Raw genomic sequence first — 23951 nt, forward strand, 5'->3', positions numbered from 1 at the left:
GAAATGTCAGTACATCACCTTGTCTGATATTAATAGCTATTCTAGTTTTCTTCTGGGTAGGATTTGCAATGAATCCCATCCTTTTGCTTTCAACTTACACTGTGTTTATATTTAGAGTGAGTCCTAGGTAAGGAGCAAATACTTGTGTCATTTTCTTCATTTGCTAAGCTTTGTTTACAGCATTTGATGTATACTTAATTTCATAACTGAGAAGGATGGACACACTTTTGACATTTTTATTTCCTATGTATTATGCTTTTCTGCTTACTCTGTGTTTACACAGCTTTTTTAAATAGAAGCATCTTGATTATTATCTCCTTGTCTGTGTGCATATACAGGTATATGTATATTTAAGGATAGGTTTGCAGCTTGAGACATGCAAAGTTTAGATGCCAGTACCGCCCCCACAGATTCCAAAATGTTCATATGTTCAAGTTCCTTATATAAAAAGTTGTAGTATTTGTATATAACCTAGGCATGTCCTCCTATTTGTTTTAATAATCTTCTCTGGATTACTTAGAATATCTAATACAATATAAATGCTTGGTATACAATTATTACACTGTATTGTTTATAGAGCAATGGCAGCATGAAATGTATGTATATGTATAGTACAGACAATTGTTTTTAAAATAGCTTTAATCCAAGGCTGATTGAATCTATGATTGTAGAAGTCACAAACAGAGAGTAATAACGGTTTCACTTACAGTTACCATGTAGATTAAACTTATATAATATTCTAAAATCATAACAGTTTGAATTGACAGCAACTTATTTTCAATATTATATAAAAACCTTTGCTCCTGTACATGTCTCCCTACCCCCTACTATTTATGTTGTTGTCATCACAGATTATATCTATTTTCAATGTGTGTCCTATGACAAATTTAATTATGCCTTATGTATATTAAACAGGATTGAGTTCATATACAAAATTTAAAAATAGGATTAAAACTAAAAATACAGCTAAATGAATGAATTGTCATATTTGTTAGTGAAGGTAATTTTATCCAAAATCTTTGTTCTTGATATAACATCAGGGTGATGTACAGCTCAGTGACATTTCATATCCACCTGAAGTACTTTCAGCACTTCTTGCAGGTTAACCTAGTTCCTCATTTTCTGGTCCTCTTCACATGACTTGATTTCCCTCACATTCATGAAGGAACCTTTTGCTCCATAGAGAATCTGTATTTGACAGTTTTCCACCCAGTGTTCTAAATCACCACTTTGCCTCTTGGCCCTGCAGGGTTTTTAAGAGAATTCTGCTGTACAGAACGTTTTTGTCCTTGCCAAGCTGCTTCTCTCTTGCTTTTGGGTATCTTTCTTTTGTCATGTCTTTCACTCATTTTGTTATAATCTGTCTCATTGTAAAATCTAGGGTCATTCTTTGCTCAAATACTCTATCCTGCTCTTCCTTCATAACTGTGATAATATCAGTATTGGTCTGCTCTTAGTCGACCTCCCACTTTGATGATTCAATGAAACCCTAGAGTGAATTCTCTTTTTTCTGTAATTGTTTTGTCCCTTGGAATTACTATTTCTTTCATTTTTATTATTGCAGTTTTCCTCTTTGATATTTTGTCTTTGGTTTAAGTATTGTTTCTCTGATTTTAATTTCGATTTTTGCCCATATGTCTATTATTTTTATATTTAGCCCTTTGAACAATTTTCACTTTTCCATTTTTAAATTCATATGTAAGATATTGGTTTTTAAATACTTGTGTTGGAATTCCAGTGTCTGTGCCCTGTTGGTGACTGTTGAATGCATTACATTCACTTTGTAAGGCTTTGGCTTCTTATTGAAAACTGAACTTAGAATATTATGATGCAGTGACTATAGAAATCAGCTCCTTTTTTATTTGGTTTTTGTTTTTGTTGTTGTTGTTGTTGTTTTTCCTGACAGGGTTTTTCTGTGTAGCCTTGGCTGTCCTGGACTCACTCTGTAGATCAGGCTGGCCTCGAACTCACAGAGATCCACCTGTCTCTTCCTCCCTGAGTGCTGGGATTACAGGTGTGTGCCACCGCTCCCAACATAATTAGCCTTTTTCTCATCAAAGGGTTTTCTGCCTTTTTTCCTGAAAACTATAAATCTCCCTTTGTCTAGTGACTTCCTCCAATTGGTAGAAACTCATTATATATAGCTAGAGCTCTCTTTTCCCTAACTGTGCGCATCTATGGTCATGACAGACATTTCTCTGAGGAACATAAATTACAATGGAACACTACTTCTCCCAACCTTGTCAGATTGACTCCGTCAGGCCCTCCACTAAGCCCTTGGAGCAGCCTGAAGTGAAAGCTTAAGGTGTCAGGTCTTTCTGTGTTTGTCGCTTAGAGGGACCTTGTTCCCAATTACCTAGGATACATGTGTGATTTGAACGCACCAGTTTTAAACCCAGATTGTCAAACTGGCTTTTCCCTGTGACCTTAGACAAGTGACTTTCTAATCTCAGTTCCAACATCCTGCTCCAGCTTGCTGCAGGTGGTTGGTCCACTTCACTGTGTTTTCAAGGCATACCAACTGCTTTCTCATCCTTACGTAAGCTACACAAGCCCGAGGTCAAGACCTTATATTGTACTTGAGGTATGCCCTGGCAGGCTAGAAGAGATCTAAATTGGGCTGGGAAATGGCTCGGTGACTAAAGTGCTTGTACAAACATGGAGACCTGAGTTTGGATCCCCAGCGGTGTAAAGAGCTAGGTGTGTCAGTGTACAACTGTAAGCCCAGGGGCGGGACAGGGTAGAATGAGGTGGACAGGAAAGTACAGATGACCTGGGAGGAATCAGGGGAGGTGACGAATATTATCAAAATATCTTGTACGGAAAAAAATGCTAATACAGAAAACTAAGGTGGAGCGCAATAGAGAAAGATAGCAGATGTTGACCTTTGGCCTCCACACACACACAGTCATAGACTCACACACCCCATCCTCCACCCACAACCACAAGGGAAAAAACAAAGAAGATACATAATAATTTGTAAATAAGGTGTCCAGGACCAGGATCCCACAGAATGAGCCGTGACTTCCTTCTTCAAGAATACTGCTGTGCCTGGGGAGGGCCCTAACAAAGGCAACTAAAGCTCCATACAGCTTTCTGGATCTCTCTGAACCCTGTTGTCCAGGTTTCTTGCCCAGTCACTTTTGACAATTCTGCTTAATTTTTTTTATTATTGAATGTTTTCTGATTTATTTACCCTTTCTTTGGAGTTTCATACACGAGCACAGTATTTACATCAGCTCCACCCTATTCTTCTGGATCCAACTTCTCAAGTGCCCTCCACACAGCCTCGTGTTATTTCATTATGTACACGTGTACACACACGCCCTGCTGGGTTCATTTAGTGTTGCTCATGTGTATATGTGATTAGGGCTGACCATGAAAGGAAGAATCAGTCTGGTTTTTTTTTTCCTTGTTCCTTGTAGCCTGTTGAGGGTCAGGAGCATTTTAATACACCAACTCTGCCCTTTTTCTAGACTATTATGAAGTTTCCTTGTTGCTTGATGTTATCGGCTACTGGCGATAAGTGCTGAGGTCCAAAAGTTCATATGATTTTATATTTCCTTCTTTGTTCATTCCCTGAGAAGAAAAATAGCTCCATAGGAGAAAGTTCATGGCTTACTAAACTATGTAGACATGTAGTTCATTTAGTTAAAACGAGATATGTATACTTTTTTTCTTTCTTTCTTTTCTTTTCTTTTTTTTTTTCTTGGTCAGTCTTTTCAAAATAATGATTGAGATCCCAAGTATCTTCCACATGTGACCAGTTGTGGAGTAGATTTGTTGTTGTTGCTTTAGTTTTGTTTTGCTTCCTTTGGTGTTTTTTTTTTCTTCTTTCTGTTATCGCTATCATTACTAGCAATCCTCTGTGAACATTGGAGGACCAGAAATTCTTCATTTATGCTTACACTGTTCACATGACCCTAGTAGTGGAGGCAGGGCATTGGAGTTTTTGCTATTAGTTTGACAGCATGTTTACAGAGCCTCTTGAGCATTCTTTTCCCCCACAGAGCTGTAGTGGTTAGCAGTTATAGTCATGGCATTATAAGCTTGAATATACAATTGTCCACTTGCTATTTCCAAGTCTTTGTGGTAGTGGGAAGAACTAGAAAAAGTACTCGCTACCTTATTGGTATTAAGGTAATATGAAGTCAAAACATTATTTCACATGTACTTCCCATTCAAACCAACAAATAATTTTTGCGTACAAGATAAAAACAAAGGAAATGTATTCCACTGTAAGAATGCAGGCTCTCAGGGGGAGGAGGTCCCCCTCAGGAACAGTCATAGGGGAGGGGAATAATGGGAAAATGGGAGGGAGGGAAGAATGGGAGGATACAAGGGATGGGATAAACATTGAGATGTAACAAGAATAAATTAATTAAAAAAATAAATAAAAAGAATGCAGGCTCTGTTCTTCCTCTTCCTGTAATCAAGCATGAGGTGACCCAGGAAAATGGTTCCCTATTCTCTTAACCCAAAAACCCTTATGAAATCATTCAGATCTAGAAGTGCAAATCCCTGTGTTTACTTTAAGAACATCTGTGAAACTGCCCAGGCCATCAAGAGTATACATATGTGAAAAGCCACCAAGGGATAGATCCACTGGTCAGACATGAGTCCTCATTGGTAAATCCCCTCTCAATGAATGGAACCACTAGTTGCAAAAAAAACTCTTCCTTTTGGGGACATATCAAAACCATAATACTGACCACAAAATCATGTTTCTTTGCGACTCCTTTTGTTTTTAAGGTATACTGCACTATTATGACTTAATAACATGTAATAATTTTTTCTGCAAGGTTCTATTATAAACTGGGTAGATATTTACATTCGGTTCTTTTTATTTTAAGTCTTAAGGATCAATATTTTTACATATATATTTTTAATTTATTTATTATAATTTATTCACCTTACATCCTGATTGTTATCTCTTCACTTGTATCTTCCCGTTCCCACCCTCCCTCCCTCTTCTGCCCTATTCCCTTTCCTTAGACTTGGGTGGGAGGGGCATTCTCCCCCACCATCTGACCACAGCCTATATAAACAATACTTGTTTTATAATTTGTGTAATTAGCATAATTGCAAATTTACACCAAAGAATACATATTCAAAGAATTTTAATTTTCAGGCTGGAGAGATGGCTCAGTGGTTAAGAGCGCCGCCTGCTCTTTCAAAGGTCCTGAGTTCAATTCCCAGCAACCACATGGTGGCTCACAACCATCTATAATGTGATCTGGTGCCCTCTTCTGGCCTGCAGGTGTACATGCAGACAGAACACTGTATACATAATAATAAATAAATCTTTAAAAAAAAAACTTTTTCATACATTTTCTTATCTCCTATTCTATCACTCTCACCATGGATAACTATTTTTAATTATTTTTGTTTTATGTGTTTGGGTGTTTTGTCTTTCTGTGTATCTGCATTGGATCCCTTATAACTGGAATTACAGAGCCACTGTGTGGGTTCTGGGATCTGAACCTGGTTCCTCTTCATAAGCAGTCCATTATCTGAGCTACTGAGCTATCTCTTTAGCCCACATAGGTAACATTTTTATTCATTTAGTGGCATATCATTCCATTTTTCAAGAGAAACAAATGTGGTTTTGGCATGGAATTCTAGTTTATGATTCTTCGTCTCATCTTTAGAAACAACTGACCTCTAAATATATTTTCCCCAATTTCCTTGAACATATAGTTATTCACAACCTGTAATTGCCAATGTTGCCTGTACTTACTTCATATTCATTTGTTAGGAATGTATAACTGAAGTGGGAATTTAAAATCTGAAGTTACTAAGATAAAATATATAGCATGGTTTTAAGGGAAAATTTTATAAAATATATATACCCTCATATACCCTATTAGTCTTTAATCACACAGTCTCTCTCTCCCCCATACCTGCACCCCACTGAGTGTGTTACTTATTCTTGACAAGTTCAATAATATGATTTTTCTATAATGTAAGATAAATATTTAGTTTTAAAAGACTACACTACTATATGACTTGTTCATTATGTGGGAATGTCCATTATGGTTTGGGTCATTGCAGGCAGTCGTTCATTGTTCTTGCTAATGCTCATCTCTTTCTTTTAGACAATGTCTTAACATTGCCCACCTGGATGGATCTTTAAGTCACAGTTCTTGTGCCCCTCCTTTTCAGTTTTTTAAAATGCCGAGATGATAGGCTTGTACCACTATGCTTAGCTACTTTGTGCTGTCCTGAGTACTTTTATTAGTTTAAATAAAAGGGATTTATTTAATGGAAAGTATTAAAAAGATCACGTCTCAAACTTCTGCTTAATCCTATTTTCTTGGATTTGCGTTATTCCTTTCTTGTCTTTTCATGTATGATTCATTTGTTTATCCATTTTATTATCAATCATCATAGGAACACCCATCAGCTTGAATTTGAATTTAAAATAACTCTTGTGGTACTGCACTGTTGTAGTTTCCTGGTGAATAGAAGTATGTGTTCAGTTTCTATATCTTCCCTGTAACACTATCTTTTAATTTGCAATTTCCAGCTACTCTTAAGAAACCACGCACTGTGCTTACTTTATGGATATAGGTATAGGATAAAATATGAAAGGCAAGGGTGGGATATTAGCTGTGGTGAAACCTTGTTGCTGCCTCTGTCTCATCAAGGTTTCTTATGCTGGGACAAGAATCAACAGCAGAACACAAGTGATTGCAAAGAAGCAACTTGGGAAACGTAGTTGACTTAAAATTACTCATAGATTGCCTTAGCCAGTAAAGCTGACAACAAGACAGTTTTGTCTTTAAATATGTGCTTTGTTCTTATTTTAGCATGAATGTGTCTTTACTTCCAATGGTGTGTTATTTAATCAAAATATTATGTATATCAGATTGCTTAGCACAATGTCTGATGTCCAATAGTTGCTCAATAATTGTTGAATGAATGTCATACTGTAGAAGGGATTACTTATTTTCTGCTTTAAAAACTAAACGTACCAATTGAGTTGTACATAGATAATAAATTGACTCCTTAATAGAAAACTAATAGGGTCCTAGGGAAATGGCTTCCTCCACAAAGCACTTTCCCTGAGAGTCTGATAAGATGAGCTCAGAGCCCTGGCACCCACTTAAAAAAAATACCAGCAGAGGAGCACATACCTATAATTCCACTGCCCTGGAAACAGAAATAGGCATATACCTGGAGGGTTCTGGCCAGCCAATCTAGATATCAGTAAGTTTCATGTTCAGTTAAAGAGCCTGTCTCAAAAAAAAAAAAAAATAAGGTAGAAAACAATATAGGAAAACACCCACCATCAACCTCTGACCCTCTATGCACACATTATTTATATACACACATGCATATTTACACACACACAAAATTTAAAAGAATAAAAAATAAGAATAGAGACCTCTTTTAACATTTGATTGTGTGTGTGCATGTGCACACACCACAGATCCCATGTAGAGTTCAGGGAACAATTTGAGTCCTCGGGATTGAACCATTTCACCAGCTCAAGTCCTGAGATCGTTAATCTCAATTTATTTCCCTGTTTCTTTACCATATTTTATTTGTATCTGAAAAGAGGATCATACATGCTAAATCTAATTATTTGTAGGAGAAATGTTATTTGAGAAAAAGACCATTTGTTCAGATCACTTCTAGCAGAAATTAAGTGTTATTTTAGGCTTGAATTCTACCAGTAATGAGTGATGTCTGTTGTTACCTGTAACCCCAGCCCAAGGCAAAATGATCAGACATTCAAGGTCAACTTCTATTGCATAATGAGTTAAGAGTCCAGCCTGGTCTATATGAGATTATGAAATAAAAACTATCCTAGTGTGCTTCTCTGTTGCTGTGATAAAACACTAGCCAGAAACAGCTTGAGAGAGAAGTGGATTTATTTGGCTTACATGGGAGAGTCCATCATGAAGGGAAGCCAGAGTCAAGAACTCAAGACAGAAACCAGAAGGCAGAGACCTGACAGAACTGAAGCAGAGACCAGAGAGGAATGCTGCTTATTGGCTTGCTAAACTACTTGACAGCCCAGGAATTACACTGCCTACAATGACCTGAGCTACCCCCTCCCCCCATCAATAATTAGCCACGGAAATTTATCACAGTCATGGCTCCAGAGAAGTTTGATCTGGGCCATGCCCTACTTCAGATGCCATCAAATGACTCTGGGCTATAACAAGTTGACATGAAGCTAACTGACACAAACGATAAATAAATGAATGTATATTATCATTGTCATGAATTCAATTTCACTTGGTTGTATTACATAAAATAAAAGAAACATGCTTATTTAGGGGCATTTGGAAAATGTAGAAACATTAAAAAAAAGATAATTCCATAATTCCAACAAATAAGAAAAACACATTATCCATTATTTTGGAGGAAAATTCGTTTAGAAGGCAAATTTAATTCTTTCAAATTTTTTTCAAAACCTTTGCACATTTTCAAAGATTTATTTATTTTTATATAGATGGGTATTTTGCTTGCATACATGTCTGTACACTACATGTGTGCCTGGTCAGAAAAGGGTGTTGAATCCTCAGGCACAAAGTTATGGGACCATCATGTGAGTGCTGGGAATTGAACCCAGGTCCTCTGGGGGAAAAAAAAAACAAGTGCTCTTAACCACTGAGCCATTACTCCAGAACCATCTTTCCTAACTTTAGTAAGAATTATCTTTTAGATAATCAGTTTTTGTTTTGTTGGTGATTGATTTTTAAAGCTGCTTAATTCTTCTTCATTAATCTGTATCCTTTAATGTAGTGAATGCCTTGATTTAGCTAAGTTATGGGCCAACTGTGCCTATCTCATTGTGTTTTGAACAGGCGTAGAAAGTTCAAGGGCTAGTGCCTCAGCGAAGTCCAGAAGGATGACAGATGAGAGATGGAAGAGTCACCTGTGGAGAGAGAAGAAGTATAGCTTGAGAGATCACCTACAGTATAGTCGCGTTTATCCTGAAAGTATTCCACGGAAATTTGTTTTGGAGCATGGAAAGTTTCTCGCCCAGCAGTATAATTTCCAACCTTCCAAATACATACCCCCAGAAGGCAGGGTCCCCAAACTTGATGAATTTCAGAGTGCTCGAAGCCTTGGACATTTTGAAGTAACCATCTTAGGTAGGTGAATTGCTCCTCTCTTATTCTTCAATACTATTAATTTAATATATTTACATATTTAAATATAGTTAGAAATTAATCTTAAAAAATATAAGCACCCAGGCACAAATCCAAGGGGATATTTCTTTTTGGCTCAAACTAAATGAAAGAAGCACTAATTCTGAAATATAATAAAACTCAGAATGTGGCCTTTTCAACACTGGCAAGTCCTTGGAAAATCTGGGAAATATGAGAGTGGGAACCAACAGAGTTTTTTCTTTTACCCACTACTCATCTGAGTACGGTTTGTTGATCTTTGTATTGTCAGTGCTGATGGCCCTAACTTTTTTCAGTGCTCTGTTTCATCATTATTTCCCTCTACCCTTTCTTTCCTGTTTCCTCGCATGTAAATATACATGCAGTTATACATGTCCACTGACAATGAGAGCCGTAACTTTCAGATGTTCTTCACTAGACTGTGGTACTTGATCTCTTCAGGTATCTTATCAACCTTAGTTTCATATCTAGGAAACAATAGTCAAGCCAAGATTTCCCATACGTCAAATGAAGTAACCATAGAAACGGAGAATCATAGAGAAATACAGGACTGAGTGTTTTTCTTCTTTAACACTCTACAGATTGATTGAAACAGATTGACTGTATGTCTCAGCTGACTCATATGGAGTTGCCACTTTTTATTAGCTTCGGCTATGAGTCAGCTAAAAGCAAGACTAGGGTATAAGGAACACAAATTTGTCACTCTGATCACCAGATTGACTCGAAGTTAGCAGTGTGCTATTTTTATATAAGTACTCTCTTACCTGTTTCCAAGAATGGTTTAGAGGCAAAAGACAAGCCATTTATGGATTTTAAAAGAAGTATAGAGTGTAGGTGTCACAAGGTCTGTAGAGATAACCAATTTACCACCATTTGACAGTAATTTTCCCTGAGCTATCTGGCATGAAGAAAGGGCATTCTTTTATTTCTTTGATTGCATATTCAATTTTAGAGCTCAAAGAAACTCACATGGCTTTAAGACTCACATACAGGCTGGGTACAAAGCAGGCCATGATTAAAAATTAGACCTCCTAAATCTCTCAGCCACTTTTGTTTCAGAGAAAGCAAACATTCAATATTGGAATAGTGCTTTTATGTCATTCAAACAAAATTCAAGTCTAACTATACCATGTAAAGTTATTATATAATTAACACAGTTATAAATGAGCTTTTATCTTCAACTAGTTTTATTTTACAAAGTTATAAAAATATGTCTGAGATAGTTTATTCCTACCGTAACCTTGTAGTATACATAATCACTTATAACACAAGGCATAAATAAATCTATAAATAAGTATATTTAACATATTATTTTATAACCCATAAATTCTTCTCTTTGATAGTTTAAAATAATATATAGAAAAGAGATACATTGTAATGGGTCTTTTGATCATCATATAACTTTGGTAAGAGGATGCAGCCTATTGAAATCAATTTGAGTTTAGTGTTCAGTATGTAACCAGGTCTCAAACTATTAGGCATATGTTAGGATCAAGGCAGGAAACTCAAAGTAGCAAATATTTTAAGCCACTGAACATTTAATAATATGTGGTCTTCCTCTTGCAGGTTTGAACCACGAGATTGCCATTGATGTTGCATTTCTACCTATGTATTCCCCGGGAGACGTCCAAACATATCAAGTTGACACGCTTTTGACCTGCATGAATTACAGTTGTGTGTATCCACCAGAAGCACCTGTCGGTAGAAGAGTGCCAGATCCCAAGGCAATTGCAGGTGACTGCATTCTTTTTGTTTAGCCAAACAAATACCATAAATACCATGAATGACTCTAACCTTTTCCCACTGGCAGCATTTGTGTTTTTAAAACTACTATAGACTTAACTCATTAGATATGTGTACCCTCTAGGACTTAAATGTGAATGTGGCTTTTAAATAAATTAAGTAGCTTATTTCCATTGCAGAGAGACAGAAAGAATATGGTTATAATTACTCCATCAGATTGACAGGGTATTACATAGGGTAGTGTAACACTTCCCTTTTGTCCTTTATGCTTCTGCCATATAATTACCTCAAATTATACAACCTTAGTAATGCGCTCCAGTATAACCGTTTTCTCATAAATGTTTGGTTATTCAAGTGCTATTTGTTCCATTCCTTCAGGACTGCTAAGAGTATATGTGATCCCAATAATGAAACTCTTCAGCTGTTTGCATTGCTTCATAAAATACCATGGTGTCCATGCTTTACTTAGAGACTTAACTCTGCAATGATCAGGGTCTTGTTCATTACGTTGTCTCTATTCCTTGAGCAAGTGCCAAAGCTTTTAGTCATCTTCATTGAGCTCAACAAGATTATGGATTTAAGCCATTTCTTGCAAGTTTCTGGGCGCAGGGGGTGTGTATGTCTCTCCAAGCTGATGAAACTCCTGAATGTTTGTTGATTTTGAGTGTGTCTTATGAACTCTATCTGCTGGTAACATCACTTGACATTCCTCATTGTGCAAACCGAGTTGGACTATCTAATTTTATGAAATTCTCATTTTCCCCCCATTTAGAGATGATTTGGTACCTAGGTTGCATTATCGTGTCCTATATCACAACTTCTTTGGCTCTCAGTGGTCCTCAATTTCTTAAGTAGTTGAAACATTTCTGTACTCATATTCTTCTTTCAAATCTTATCTGCCCTGTCACATGCTTTCTGGTCTATGCATATGCAGTTATTGATATGTGATTGTAGGTCAGAGTTCCTTCCCACTTATCTGCTCGTTGCTAGTGCCAGTGTCCTTCCAGTCACCATTAGCATGGTCACATGAAAACTACCTGCTAGCAGCTTGCCAAGTAGTTAAGATTTGCACATGAAGGACACAAATTACTAAAGGAGAAAAGTAACAGCAATTAAAAGCAAAATGTTTTCTTGTGAAGGCAATATCACATTTTTACGGATATAGCATTAATAATAATGATAGTGCTGATCAGCTTGCCTGGCCTTTTAACTACTCCTCATGGAGACCTTGTCAAAGTGAACACTGCTATTCTCTATTTATAGGGAACCACTGAAAATCAGTGTCTCGCCAGCATGAATAACAGAGCTAGAATTTGAATCTGAAAGTCTGCCTGTTTCCAAACTTTTCCATTCCTTTCACGATTCTAGCATGAGAGACCAAAATAGGCATGGTGATTTAAAACAGCTGCTAATGCAATAACACTGGTGCCATCCTTTAAACATTAGAAGCAATTCTCTTTTTAATCACAAACGCTATGCATATGGATAATTTAAAATTTCTAACAGTTACAGAAAAATCCTGCATAAAAGTGAAAGTTCACCTTCTTGTCTTCCCAGGCCCAGCCCATCTCACTTATTGACAATATGTTTTCAAACAACAGAATATGCCAATTATAATTTTCTATCAAATAAATGCACATAAACTATATTCTATGGATGTAGTTTTATAATTGGCTTTCCCCTATAGTACAGCTTGGACATTTTTTCAGACTTGTATAGCAAAAGCCAACTCATTCTTTTCAGAAACAACAAAGCATTCAAAGTATTCTACAAAATACTGTGTGTCCGTACCAAAATTTGCTTTACAGGTCCCCTATTGAAGAGTGCTTAAGACTGGTTCCAACCAGGCCAGACATGTTGACTAATAGCTTTTACCTCAAAACTCAGAAGGCTAAGGCCAGAGGATCTCTAAGTTTGAAGCCCCTGTCTATATAACAAATTTTAAGCGAGACAGTGCTAGAGGCTTTGTCTCAATAAATAGATCATTTTCAAATGATTTTTCTGTTGCCAAATAATACTGCAGCGAGTATGCATGTATATGTGTATATGTGTATATTTATATATGTGTATATGTGTATATTTATATATGTGTATATGTGTATATGTGTATATTTATATATGTGTATATGTGTATATTTATATATGTGTATATGTGTATATTTATATATGTGTATATGTGTATATGTGTATATTTATATATGTGTATATGTGTATATTTATATGTGTGTATATGTGTATATTTATATATGTGTATATTTGTATATGTGTATATGTGTATATTTGTATATGTGTATATGTGTATATGTGTATATTTATATATGTGTATATGTGTATATTTATATATGTGTATATTTATATATGTGTATATGTGTATATTTATATATGTGTATATGTGTATATGTGTATATTTATATATGTGTATATTTATATATGTGTATATGTGTATATGTGTATATTTATATATGTGTATATGTGTATATTTATATATGTGTATATGTGTATATTTATATATGTGTATATTTATATATGTGTATATTTATATATGTGTATATGTGTATATGTGTATATGTGTATATTTGTATATGTGTATATGTGTATATTTATATATGTGTATATTTACATATGTGTGTAGACATGAAATCTTTGTATACTTATAAAGCTACATCTATAACATCAATTCCTAGAAGTCAGTGACTCAAGCAATAGATCCATTGAAAATTGTGTTTAGATAGAGCTGGACTAATGGAGAGGCGGTGGTATTCTTCTGAGTTTGGTTCTGCGTTTCTCCTTCTTACTAATGACTTGAGCACCTTTTTATGTACATATGCACCATAGGACAATATTTAGAAAACTTTCTATTCAAGTCCTTTGCTCCTCTTAATTTTTAGTGGGAGAAGTGATCATTAATATGTCTTTGTTTTTACCATTAAAAAATTTAACCCATTTAAAATTAGTTCATGTGGAGGGCGAAATAAAGATGTAGCATTATATTTTACAAGTGATTAACCATTTATCACGAATCATTTAACAAATCTTAGTAATATGAAATCCTCCTTGATATAATTTTAATCAAGAAGTAGGATATACATATATATACATTATATTTACTTGAAAGCATTATGTTAATGTATCTACTGAAGAACAGTTCATGTATGTAGTATAATATAGAAGAATTTTCACATATTTAGAAAAAAAACTATATTCTCTGGGTAATCAGGGTTTCCTGTATTGATTTCAGAGGCAAGGACTACTGTACTGCATTAAATTGTAGGTTGAACTGTGCTGCAGTTACAAGGCAGCTCTCAAGTCACAGTGACTGAGCACAGTTTCTTTCTTGCTCAAGTGTCTTGCATTCACTCAGTAACTCCCTTTTCATGAACCCAGCGTGCTGCCTTCTTGTTGCTAACAGCAGGAGAAAATGGCTTCTAGACTTGTGAAGGCAAAGACAGAGATGGCGAACAAATTCCTCTTTATTTACTTTGGATAAGAAATAATGGATTACTCCAAACCCCATTCCCATTGGCCAGAACTGTTAACATGATACCAGTAAACTACAGAGACCAGGGTGCTTTTGCTTCCCTTTGGACAGAGAAAAGGCAGCACTGGGAAGTCTCAGGGTTCCCTCTGTTACATCTACTTTATGCATTTATTTTCCTAAAATATGTCATTCTAACAACTTCATGCAAGTTTGCAAAAGCTCACTTCATATAAGTAAAATCCTATAGTCCTGCTCCAAAGGACTTCTGTGATGTAATTAATATCTTAATTTTATAATATAAAGTTCTTCTTAAATACAAAATAGTGCTAGTTGTTTGTGTTTTATGTATGTTAACCACCACGGTAGGAGGGTCATATGTATTTCATCCTTGAGACAGTCTATGATGCAGGTACTAGATATGCAAATTGGACAGTAAATTGTCGTTTACTCAAAGTAGAGTCAGCCAGAGAGAAGCCTTCAGTTTTATGTTATGCATGGTGTGTATGTCAATTTTAAAATCTCTTTATGAGATTTTATGATAGCTTTGCGTTGCTTTAGTTAGCATCAAATATGAAGGTCTTGAAACTTTTCAATGTATCTGGATTAATGTCCTTCACACTTAGAGAACATAATTTTATACTATCACACGTTTGATTGGTTCATTAGTTGTTTTTTTTTTTTTTTTAATGTGTCTAGTGGAGAAAGATCTACTGTGAAGCTCCTGAGGCCTGAGCTTGTATACATCTCATCCAAGGCTCATGGGATACTTACTCTTAGGCATTTTGTTGTATTCTTTCATTAAACAAAACAAACAAAAACAGCAAACCAAAGCAAAATCCAGAAACTTTTGCACAGTTTGTATCTCTTGCACAAGAAGTGAAAAGCGTATACCAACATGCCATGGTGTGTGGATTGAGTCATTGGGGAGCTTTGCTTGTTACTTCTCAATGCTTTTAGCATTTTGTATTTAAAACAAAACGCTAGTCATGCATTGTCATTGAACTCTACTATCCATTTGCCTTAACAGTGGCTGCCTAGTGTTTTGACAGCTTCTTTAAACATCGAGAACCAAAAAAATTGACAAAACCAAAGAAAACTATTTCTCCTAAGTGTTTCCAGTTGGCTCTGTGCCACAACACTTCCACGTGTAACCAGGCCACTTGCAATGCTGCTTTGGACTTCACTTCCTCCTGAAGTCTGCCACAAGTGGATGATCACAGTCCTCTTAGGCCTTCCCAGGCCATGTACCAAACCCTGGATGTGTGTATAGTATGGTCTTCTTACACACAATCTTTTAAAAGAACTTATTCCCTGATATATCTCATTTCTCAGCTTCTTGCTACCTTGGATTTTCAGTCTGTTGCTCGTTTTAACTCAGCGCCCCTCACCAATACTTTATATTACAACTTTTAACAAGAGCCCACTTCTGGGAAGCCATCACAGTCATGGGTAAAACGAAAGCAACCTCTTTTGTCTGTCGTTGGGGTAACTGCCAGATAGAGCAAAACACGGTGGCGTCAGTGAGGGTAAAGTGCTTTGGTCCCTTTAGTGTAGCACACTCCACCAGGCATGTGACCGGCTCTGCTCGTGATGGCCAGTTAGCTGGAGTGTGAATGGTGGTGAGCAGGCAATTTAATACTCCCAAGCATGCTCGGACTCAGGACAACAATTTCTTTCTTTGTGAATATTTGTCTCGATTATTATATATATTTGTCTGCATTCTGCAATTTTGTATATATATTGACTCTTAGAATTTTGCCAAATTGCACTGTGCATGCTGAGAGAGGTGAGACCCTGAGTCCCTGCTATGCCATTTTGAGTGATCTCATTCACTTAATCCATTTTTGATAAAGGTTCATGACAGTATACAAAACTATGTTAGTTCTAAAATATATACACACTTTGAAAGACTATTTAGTTACATGCATATACACCTATACAAATGCATATAAATCAAATTAAAATATGTAGGATCCATTGATGGTTTGCTTTACAGCTTGTAGATTTTTCTAAAATAATATTTGTCTGTAAAGATAAAATAACTCATCTTTGTCCTTCCTTTAAAATCTAAAGAGATGTATGTTTGTGACCTTGAAAATATGTAGACTTGTTTTACTCCACACCAAAAAAGAAAGAAAGAAAACCAAATATTCTGGGAGATAAATGTAAGAATATTATTGACTGCATCTATACGTGTGCTCTCGTCTGTCTTGAGAAATTTGGTAAATGCATGTAATGAATTAAAAAGATTAGGGACATCGTTAATACTGTAAGAAAAAATCATCAGTTTGTGTGATACTAAATCCAAGTAAATATTTAACTATTTTTACAATACTTACCATCTGGTTTTTTGTTTTGTTTTTTTGCTTTTAGATGATATTATAAAAGCAGCGTCTGACCTGGATAGAAACCACGTCATCTGTATCTTGGATATCTGTAATTTGGGTGACAATAAAGTGGAAGTCTATTTGCAGAGAATTTATACTCCAGAATAGGCTTCTTAGAGATTAAAAGATGAAATAATTACAGGTTACATATAGTATGCTTTTAAGAGAATAACTATTTTCTTGGTATTTTCATCAGAATATTACACGCCCTCTAAAGTGAAGTGGTTTTCAGTTCATCTTGTATTTGGCACTAGCACTTCATGTTAGATTTATTATCCAAAAAAAGTCATTAAGACAATTTTGTGTGTCAGAAATTACTTGACTTGTATGTGACTATTAATTTGTAATAATTTATGTCTTACTGCTCTTCTTGCAAAGTGTAATTTTATTCCCACATCTCAGTACAAGGCAGCTCGGCTTACACAATTTTACATCTTCAAGATTTTCTTCACATACACTGATAAATCTTGCATTACAAATTCAAAAACTAAATTATCATTCTCCTAAAGTGGTCACCTATATTTCCTGTAAACAGGGTACCTCCTATCATGTTCACACACGTGTATTGTAATGATCTGGCTGCCCCCAGTCTCTACACTTGCTAAAGAAGAATACCTGAATTGTCATACCTTTTCAAACCTTTCTTGCGATTTCCATTGCCTTGAAGTTTGAAGTGTTTTGACCAGAGTGTAATGTTAAATCCCAGAAGCTACAGTAGGCCTACACTCTTACTGTGTTAATTTGTAATTTCAGAATATATAATGTGATTTTAGAATGTGAAATATTATCTCTCATTAATATCTGAAGAGCTTGTATTAAAAGTAAGACAACAGTAACTAAAAGAATTTTTTTTCAGTCTGCTTCTCTACTTACTGTACAGTATAATGGTCACTCTACATTTATAAAGACCCATATCTGGTACCCTTGTGGCTAAGTAAATGAGCCAAAACAACTTCAAATGTGCTTAAATATTTCAATATCAAGATGAAGCTGAGAGTAGTCAAGGTGTAAACTCGTGAGATTTCGTTACAGACCTGTAATTTTGTTATCTTATGTGCTATACGGTTTGAATGTTATGGGCAGCCTCAGAATGTAAAAGCATACTGTGTTTTGTTTATAAAGGTGCTCAATTTTCCTTATAACTATATGGAATGGTTAATTAAAACTGTGGATGTTTTTGTTACTAGTTTCAAAGTGTTATTAAATAAGTTAAAATGCAGTGACTCCTTTGGTCTCCTGTCTCATTTTGAACATAGTTCATGTACGTCCTCTATATTGAAGGGCTATACGTGTGCTTATAAGTGATCCAAGGGGATTTTTCCCATGTGTGTTTAAAGACTGCTGTTTTTCAAATGGAATTTGGCCTTTTGGGTTACCCTATTATGATTTTTAAAGAGTAATTTGATGTTCAAAGCACTTCCATAAGGGGGGAAAAAAAAGCTCTTACTTGAGAAATACAGGCAAAGATATAAAAATGTGCACAGGCATAGTTTCTATTCTTATATTGAATGGGAAATAACTTTTTAAAGTTTCTGAGGGCTTGGGAGGGAGGGCTTTTTTTCTTTTGTTTTTTGTTTGTTTGTTTGTTGTTTGTTGACTTTGTGTTTTTTCTCTCTGTGTGTGTAGCCCTCACTGTCCTGGAACTCTCTATAGACCAGGCTGGCCTCCCAAGTGCTGGGATTAAAGGCATGTGCCAACACACCCAGCTTATTTTATTTTTTGGAGTTTTGAAAAGAACGTCTCTTAGAGATTTATATGCCGCGGGCTGAGGCTGGAGAGTTGGCTCTGTAGCTTAGAGCACTTGTTAGTTTTGCAGGTGTCCTGGGTTTGGGTCCTAGCACCCAAAGGTTGGTTCACAACCGTCTGGAAATCCTGTTCCAGAGTATCTGCCCCTCTCTTCTGATCTCAGTAGGCACTGGGCATGCATATGGTTCCCATACATATATGTAGGCAAATACCCATACACATAAAATAGCATAAATATTTTAAATGAAAAATGTATATTCTAGTAATGTGTCTATTTAAAGTCAAAGTTAAACATCTGTGTTCATACTGCTGGCAGTTGCCGAAGGTACGTATTTATTGTGGCCATTTCCCAAGGAAAATAGCAAACTACCATCAGGACACTAGTATATACTAGTATGAGGCATCTTCCAAGAAACAAGTAAATTGGTACATGACAAAATACTATGTACTTAAAGACCACAGTCTCACTAGAATTTCTAATTTTGAATAGCACATGAGCTGTAGACATGAAAATACTTGGGTAAAGCTATTAAAGGGATCATTGGAAAACATGTTCTCTGCCAAACATATATCTTACTTTTTGTTGTTGTTGTTGTTGTTGTTGTTGTTGTTGTTTTGAGACAGGGTTTCTCTATGTGTAGCCTTGGCTGTCCTGAACTTGCTTTGTAGACCAGGCTGGCCTTGAACTCACTGCGATCCGCCTGCCTCTACCTCCTGAGTGCTGGGATTACAGGTGTGCGCCACCACACCTGACTACTTTATTTCTATTGTTTAATTCTATCGGGTGAGGGAGAGGTGGGGGCGTGTTCATAAAGGAACATAACATGTAGAGTCCAGAAGAGAGTATCAGACTCTCTGAACTAGCGTCACAGTGAGCTATGTGTACTGGGAAGCACACTGGAGCCCTGGGCAGGAGCACTACACACTCTTCACGCTGAGCTATCTCGCCAGCCCTCTGCCAGATATTTTTAGTTTTTGTTGGAGTGAACCTAAAGTCATCATTTATACTTAGGAAAGGGTCTTAAAGAAAACTGAAATTTAGGCGTGGTGTGCTAGCACACCCTATAATCCCAGCACTCTAGGAGGCAGAGGCAGAGGCAGGTGGATCTCTGTGAGTTCGAGGACAGCCTGGTCTACAAAGCAAGCACAGGACATCCAGGGCTACAGAGAAACCCTGTCTAGAAAGAAAGAAAGAAAAAGAAAGAAAGAAAGAATGAAAGAAAGAAAGAAAAGAAAGAAAGAAAGTTGAAGTTTATATTTAGAGACAATGAACTAAGTATTTAATATTGGTGAACAAGTATAACCAATTATTATCTTTCTTTTTAAATTATTTTTTTAGTTTAGCATACAAAATAATAAGTTTCACTATGACATCTTCTCATTTGTCTTCCCTTTTTCCACTCCCTCACTGATCTCCTTTCTACCTCCTACTCCTTCTAATTTCTTTTCTTCACCTAGTATTCCTCCTCTTCTTTGTTATAAAATGTCCACCATTATTCCTCAGTCCCTTACCTCCCTTATGCTCATCCCACTTTTCTCACGATTCCCTTTCAGTTTCATCACACACAAACACACACACACACACACACACACAGAGAGAGAGAGAGAGAGAGAGAGAGAGAGAGAGAGAGAGAGAGAGAGAGAGAGGCTTTTAAATGTAGGTTATGCATATAAGAGTAAGCATGGTATTGGTCGGCATCTGGCATATTTCATTTAATAATGATTTCCAGTTACATTAATTTTCCTGAAAGTGTCATAATCTCATTTTCTTTATGGTGGTGTAAAATTTGCTGGATGTATGCACCACATTTTCTTTATTATTTCGTCTATTAATAGATATCTAGGCTGGTTCCATTTCCTGGAGACTATGAATAGTGCAGCAATAAGCATGGCTGTGCAAGTAACTTTTGGTATGTGGATTTAAAATACTTTGGGTGTATACCCTAGAGTGGTATATCTTGGTCATGATTGTTCTATTTTTATTGCTTTGAGAAGGCTCTATGCTTATTTCCATACTTGCTGCACAAGTTTCACATTCTTACCAGTCATAAATAAGGTTTCTACTTTTTTAATATCCTTGCCAGTATCCATTGTCATTTATCTTCTTGGTGGTAGCCATTATGCCTGGGAGAGATCTCTCATTAATTTTAATTTCTGTTTTTTTGATGGCTAAGGTCTGTCAACAATTTATTCGCCATTTCTGTTTCTTGTTTTGCAAACGATCTATTCAGATCATTAGCATGTGCATGGATTGATTGATTTGACATTTTTGGTGTTTAATTTGCAGTTTTTTATTTATCTTGAGTAATAATCTTCTGTTACATGTATAGTTAACAAAGACATTCTCTCATCCCTAGGTTGTCTCTGTTTGTTTGGTTGTTTGGTTGTTTTTGCATTCTTGTTTTTGGAAGTAATTTTGAGACATGTAGTTTGCTATTTCACTGGTTGTCTTTTCAGAAGCAGTGACTATTTTTCTTTCTCTCATAAGCATGAGTACCAAAGATTATGTAAATAAAGTGATAAGAGGTGAAATGCATATTAACTTGACTTTCTTGTTTCAATGATCAGCACATGTAGGCCCTGAGCTCAATCCCCAGTACCATAAAGCAAAGTAAAATAAACTCAAACTTTTTCTTGCTTTTGTCCCATCAGGTCCTGGTGAAGGATGTTGGAGTGAGGGAGCCAGGAATTGTCATTCTAGTAAAGTTCTAAAGGACTCTATTCTAGGTGTTCCACAAACAAAACTACAAAAACACTAAGCAAACCTTGAAATGACTACCCCCCCCCACACACAAATAACTTTAAAAGTTATGGTGAAAATTGAGTATTTTTATTCCAAGTCAAATCTTACTCAACCACAAAAGACTTAAGAGCAATGTAAAGTCATCAAAGCTGTGACTGTAAAAATCATAAAAGGAAGACATAAATGCTCCATATACAAGTTATGTGCTTCTGGCAACCATACAAAGTCAAGGATTTCTAGCTCCAGAGCAGTTTAACCCAAAGCAGCACTGCCACAAAACGGCATGTGAGAGCTGTAGCTTTGAAGGCACATGGTAATGGGACGTGTCCAAAAGCAAAATGTGGGTTGAAAGTAGTGTTTTAAGTAACAAGAAGCACCCAAAGGAGGATGCTTAAATCTCCCTCAGAAGGGGAACTAGAATAGACAGCAGAAATGGTTGAAGAGAGGGAACAAGGTAGGAAAGGGAGCACGGAGAGAAATGAGGGTGGAGATCAGACCTGGGAAGAGCTGGGGCAGAAGGACAAAGGGCCTACAGAGAAAAAGAGAAATTGTGGGTAGAGGCATCTCTGTGACAAACTGGAGACCTAAGTCAGAACAGGCCGCTGAGGGGATTTGGGATGACTCTAGCTGAGACCCCTAGTAGCAGGAGTCATGGAGACTATAGGACACCCTCTAACTAAAGGACTCCTAGTGGAGGGAAAGGAACACCAAGCCATCCACAAAACCTTAGAACCAAAAGTTACCCTGCCTATAAGATGTACAGGGATATTGAGGGAACATTCAACCAAAGACTGACCCAACCTGAGACCCACCCTCACAGGAAAGAGAGCCAATCCCTGACACTATTAATGCTATGCTGCATAGCAATCTTCTGAGAGGCTCCACCCAGCAGCAGATCAAAACAAATGCTGAGATTCACAGCAGCATAGGGAGTCTTGTGGAAGAGTGGAGAGAAGGATAAAAGGACATAAACAGGAACTCCATAAGAGGACCAACAGAACCAACTAACCAGGGCCCAGGGGGGCTTATGAAGTCTGAAGCACCAACCAAGGACCATGCATGGACTGAAAGTAGTCGCCCTACACATATGTGCCCAAGGGGCAGCTCAGACTTCACGTGGGTCCCCTAGTAAGGGGAGTGGAGGTGGAGGTGGGGGTGGCGAGCATCTCTGACATGGATTCTGTTGCCTGCTATTTGATCACTTCTCCCTGGCTGGATTCCTTACCAGATCATAGGGAAAGAGGATGCAGGCTGTCTTGTTGGGACTTCATATGCTGGGGTGGGCTGATAGGAGGTGAGGGAGATAAGGGAGAAAAGGAGGGAGGGTGCTACAATTGGGATAAAGTGAATAAATAAGTAAATAAATGAAAATTTAAACAATCACCCAAATCTGCCTTCTATCATATTTTGCTAGCTTTTCACAAATCTATGTGATTTTATGAGTCTTCCTGATAGGAGAGTTTAAAGTAACTTTCTGAAATTTTATTATGTCGAATTTGTCTCTAATAGGCCATGAGAGAATTAGTTTGGGACAATATCATAATAACAGCAATACCTTTCCAGTCTTATCATTTCCTGTGTCTTTAACACATCAAAATGAAGGTGTTCAAAGAAGGCCTATGAATAGCTTGTTTAAATAGAGCATAAGAACAAGACCTTGGCTTTTTTTTCAGTTAGACTGTAGTTATTAATTATATTATTAATTTAGAAAATTGTGGGGAATTAATAATTATTAATAAATTACTAATTAAACACAAAAGGTACGAAGAAGACCCTTTGTTACTCCTGTCTGTCAATGACATTTCCTGTTTTCTATTAGGTTGTTCCTTGGATTCCCCCAGTCTTGCTGACTGCTTGCCTTGGACTTTGGACTTCTGGTGTAACAGGTTTTCTTTGACCTGCTTCCTCCACCAGCCTGATACCTGTTTTTACAGATTGCTAACTTTTAGCCCAGTGAGCCTCCTGATATTTGTTTCTCTTGTTGTCTGTTCATCTATTCCTTCAGCAGCCCTCAGCACACATCGCAATCTCCCCATCCCAGAGAATTGCACAAACCCTTTGACCTTCTGGCAATATGTGTACAACTGCGGTCAGGATCTATGGTAGTCCCAGTTTCAAACTGTGCTTAAAACAAAGAAGGCAGTGAAATAAAGCTGTCTATACATTTGGGAAGAAAATGTAAAAAGCTCTCAGTGTTTAAAATGAAAGCTTAGCTAGGTGCGGGAGGTGCGGGCCTGCAATTCTAGCATTCAGGGTGGTAGAGGCAGGTGGATCTCTGTGAGTTCGAGGCCAGCCTGGTTTACAAAGCAAGTCCAGGACAGCCAGGACTACACAGAGAAACTCTGTATCAAAACAAGCAAACAAAACAAAACAAAAAGAGGAAAAAAATTAAAGCTTGAATAGTCCTTTACAGAATGCAAAACCCGAAGAGAATTAAGGACCCAGCAGCCTGTAGATAACAATGAACAAATGTTTAGTTGTCTACTGTGGGCAAGGCACTGTACTCAAAGAGATTGCAGACTCCTGAAATATGTTTACTTCCAATGAATAAACGAGGCAACAGAGGCTATTCTTTGGAGAACTTCCATAGAAAATAATTCACAAAGAAATTTGGAGAGGAACAGGTAATTTAAATCCTTTCTTCTAATGTCATAGCAATTAAAATTAGGGATATTAACCTATTCCCAGTTCAATTGGTTGATAGC

General features: G+C 36.7%; 1 protein-coding gene across 1 annotated transcript in view; it reads left to right on the forward strand.

The window, feature by feature from the left end:
- Radx (RPA1 related single stranded DNA binding protein, X-linked) overlaps nt 1-16865 on the forward strand; it is a 75559-nt gene extending 58694 nt beyond the window's left edge. Inside the window, exons 13-15 of the mRNA XM_051141264.1 lie at nt 8829-9113; nt 10716-10883; nt 16744-16865. Of these exons, the coding sequence (XP_050997221.1) occupies nt 8829-9113; nt 10716-10883; nt 16744-16865 (575 nt within the window). The remainder of the gene's footprint in view (nt 1-8828; nt 9114-10715; nt 10884-16743) is intronic.
- Nucleotides 16866-23951: the final 7086 nt, after the last annotated feature.

The sequence above is a fragment of the Acomys russatus genome, chromosome X (assembly GCF_903995435.1).
Source record: "Acomys russatus chromosome X, mAcoRus1.1, whole genome shotgun sequence".
In the NCBI taxonomy this organism is placed as follows: domain Eukaryota; kingdom Metazoa; phylum Chordata; class Mammalia; order Rodentia; family Muridae; genus Acomys; species Acomys russatus.